Source organism: Abrus precatorius, unplaced genomic scaffold, assembly GCF_003935025.1.
Source record: "Abrus precatorius isolate BTA unplaced genomic scaffold, Abrus_2018 Scaffold0, whole genome shotgun sequence".
NCBI lineage: Eukaryota > Viridiplantae > Streptophyta > Magnoliopsida > Fabales > Fabaceae > Abrus > Abrus precatorius.
In genome coordinates this window covers 4,572,066-4,575,828 of record NW_020874290.1, presented here as the reverse complement: position 1 = coordinate 4,575,828, position 3,763 = coordinate 4,572,066, and the positions used below count along the sequence as shown (strand labels likewise).

The window sequence follows — 3,763 nt, the reverse complement described above, 5'->3', positions numbered from 1 at the left end:
ATTCCATTTGACATTATTCCAATGAACATTTATTGAGAAATTTCCCATACTTAATCACTCTCACGAGAAGCCTTTTCACCTAGCCGTTACATGCACCATAATTGCCTTAATTACCTCCCACATACCTTCAACCTCTCGAGAATATGAATGGACACACGCTCAAATTCCCTTTCCCATATAATTGGAACCGCCAGCCGCATTTAGGGAGAAATGATGTTAGCTTGAGAAGCCGCCACCTAAGGCACTTAAAACCCAAAACCGTGCATGACATTAATTGCATATTCACCCCCTTAATTGCAAACTTTTTAGATTCTCATGCGTGTTTAATTGGTGCTGACCGGATTGTCATAAATTAGCAGGATTCTTGCAGACAATCATTAAGGACGCCCTTTCCATTCCCACTTACTCAAATAACCTTCCATTTCCCCATTTAACTGCCACTAGATTTATTTAATTACCCACTTACATTTATTTAGGCGTGTCAATCAACCTAGAACGTTTCAAATGGAGCCATTACTTCCCCAAATCCGTGCCCGACATTGATTATATTTACCTTCCTTAATTACCTTGCATTAATTGCATGAACCAACTAACCATTCACGTTGTTTTTCCTAATCATCGCGTCCTAATTGCGTTTAAACCGAGGGGGCCTCACCTCCCTCATTTAAACCGTCATTCAAGTTACCTAAATTACCTATTAACCGCATTTAACCTCACGAGAAATTTAAACAGCAACATTTATTTTGGAAACTATGCCTCATTAATTGCATGCAATTATTTCCTGTTTAATGGCACTGGCCACACGCCCAAGGCAAAGAGAAAGGCGCCACCTTGCCTCAAAGAGTACAAGAGGCACCGCCTTTTCATTAGCCACTCAAAAGGACATCACCCTTTCAAATTCGTGGGACACGAAGGGTTTGAACCCATTTCCCTCCACAAGAAAACCCTAGCATCCAACACGCATTAATTACTCACTCTTGCCTAGGTCAAACCCCCATTCGGTTACTCCATCGTGATGAATGGCGTGTGGAGACGTGTGGATCACCAACAGCTTGTTACTTTTGCACTCTGTGCATTGGATGCTCTCGACAAGGCGCATCACCTACACTTGGACACCATGAGATATGACTATTCAAGTGAGAAGGCGAAAAGGTATGTCACTTCACCTAACCTAGCCCTAAAACCCTTCTTGTGCAACTCACCGCCAGCCTTTGGGAGACAAATGGGCAAAGCTTTAAGCCACACTATATAAGGACACCTTTTAATCCTCACGCGCCCTTTTTCCCTTATTTTCAAAAACACTCTCAACCTCACCACTGCTTTTCTCTCTCGACACCTTCTCACCCTCACACAAAACCCTCTACGCCCTTTTCTCTCATGGACAACACACTTCATCACCAACCACTCCAGGAGGCGACAAAACACCAAGGACTCAAGTCGTGACCAAGATCCTGCTAGTACCAAGGCTAAGCCTTCCACCCTATCTCTCTTTCTCAAAACAGACAAGGTTAAGGGAGCTCTTGTTTGCGCTTCAATGCATGTGGTTGTTCGTTAACTTGTAAACTCTGCATGCACTCTTTTTTTTTTTTTCGTCTCCGATCTTCATCAATGAAAATTTCATGCAAACCATTTTCCTTCATCTTGTGGTGATTCTATCTGGATGGTGTTTTAAAAATCCATGTTTTGTAACTTGCATGAACTTGATTGAGGTTGAAATAGTTTTGCATGTTGATAATATTGAAATCCTTGTATGAGTCTCGGTTGTTTACCTATATTATTGAATAAAGTTGGTAACTTTGATGAATATCCGATTGCATGTTAAAATAACTCTATGAAACCTTGTGTTCTTTTCGGTTTTCATCGACTACCCTCCTTCCTTTTTGTTTTAGCTGAGAAATAACTCATCTTTATCTCTTGGTTTGATTTTGTATGACCAAGGAACCTTTTTTCTTAACCATGAAAGAATTCTCCTATCACCTAATCACTATTTTACAAAAATTTTGTGGTAAAAATGAGTTGCATGTGTGATTAAACTTGCGGTTATTTCCATGATTCTTTAACGATTATTTTGTTTGTGAAGGTACATTTCGACTATGATATTTCAACGAAATTTTTTTATAATTATCTCCATCTTCCCTCCTTTTTCTTTTATTCTTGGACCATGGACGAATGGTTCTTCTTTTCCTTGAACGTGCTAGCTGTTATGATCGTGAATTAGTTATGTAGTTTGTGACCTTTGAGAATAAAATGCGTGCTCTAAAAATGGTGTAAGGAGGATACGGTTACAAAACTTTTTATGTGCATAATATGGAGGATAGAGAGTCAAGGTCACAGTTTAGCACAGCTGAGGGATGTGAGTGTTCAGGTTCGAGGGAAGGACCTTGGGGGTAGTGGAGGGGGTTTGCCCCAATGGTGCGGAATAGCTCACCGTGGCCAGGACAAGTCACCATCGAAACCTCCACTAATCCTAACGCGAGCAAGCATTACCGAGGATCGTGGAAGGACTCGTTGCTGAGGGACCAAAATGGTTAAATGGGAGAATATTCCTGATGGATTACATACGATGTGTGCTTGTAGGGAACGAGGTCCTCCGATCACCTTGACTGGAGGAATGGTGGGAACAAACTGAGGAAGTAGTGACGTTTTAAACGTTAGTGTTTAAATTATGTTGCGACAAATCTCTGTGAATTTGCCTGCATTTTGTAACTGTTTATTTGGCATTTTGTTATGACTGTGTGTTTATTGAAATGTGACTTCGTAAGTGCTTGATACTACTCTGATTTCTTTACTTACTAAATATCTGATGACTGATTGTATTGGAGCTCACCTTCTCTGTTCGTGTTCTATTGTTGTGTGTTTGTATGTATTGCATGACTATATGATAGATGGACCTTCAACGAGCAATGATATGAGGAGAAGACTCCGACAAGAAAGCGGCATGGAGATATGACTAGGCAACACACCGTCTCGTGTACCAGGGGATGGTCTCCATGACCATGGGGCCTCTCACTGAAGGCGGCTGGAAGCCTAGCTGGAGTGATCACCTTTTGGAGACGTCTTCGTACCTCTACCTTCGGAACGGAGTATTATCATCCACTCACCCCCTCCTTCTCCACCACAAGAATCCCCAGCCAAACGTCTTAAAATTTTCATTGACAAAGGTAAGACCGTTATCAATCTTGACCCAGAGCCTACCCCTCCTCCCAGCCCTTCTCCCGCTCCCGAGTTAAAAGATGTTGAGGTTATCGAGTCTTCCATTAGGCCAACACCTCGCCACCTCCCACAGATTCGAGCACCTCCTCCCGACGAAGCTGGACCCTCTATCCGACGCCCTTCACCACCACCACCTGCTTCTCGATCGCTCTCACCCACTATCATCTGAATTGATAGTCACCTGAACGACCTGCCACCCTCCCCTCGGCCCCAGCCACTGGACGACTCTCACGACTCTGACAGAATAGAGTCTGACCCCAGCGAGAATTCCTTTCCGTTAGAGTTTTATTTGTAGTTGTTTTATTTTGTGATGGATTAATACTGCTCATAGAACTTGGGTTGTCTTTATTATTTTGAAATACTGAACTTTGGGGTTATTTGGCTTTGATTTTTGTTTTACCTTGGACACTTTGGTTGGATGGTTTATATATATACTTTTCTTTTACCAACATACTCTTTATTATATTTCCATAATTTTTATCTTCAACAGTGCCGTCATTTTAGAGTCATCCTGAGAATAATTGGACTAATTAACATAAATGACTTGTAT

The 3,763-nt window shown here is 41.8% G+C and overlaps 1 protein-coding gene across 1 annotated transcript; it reads left to right on the top strand.

Moving 5' to 3' along the window:
• Positions 1-1,015: 1,015 nt before the first annotated feature.
• Positions 1,016-3,382, top strand: LOC113857653 (basic proline-rich protein-like). The gene is made up of 2 exons (XM_027490153.1): positions 1,016-1,152; positions 3,085-3,382. Exons 1-2 carry the CDS (start codon positions 1,016-1,018, stop codon positions 3,380-3,382), a joined length of 435 nt encoding a protein of 144 aa, XP_027345954.1.
• The last annotated feature ends 381 nt before the right edge of the window (positions 3,383-3,763 follow it).

Excerpts from the sequence above, each read along its gene's own strand:
- LOC113857653 (XM_027490153.1), top strand. The coding sequence starts at position 1,016 with ATGAATGGCGTGTGGAGACGTGTGGATCACCAACAGCTTGTTACTTTT. Across the intron at positions 1,153-3,084 it reads TCAAGTGAGAAGGCGAAAAG|TATTATCATCCACTCACCCC; the intron begins GTATGTCACTTC and ends TTCGGAACGGAG.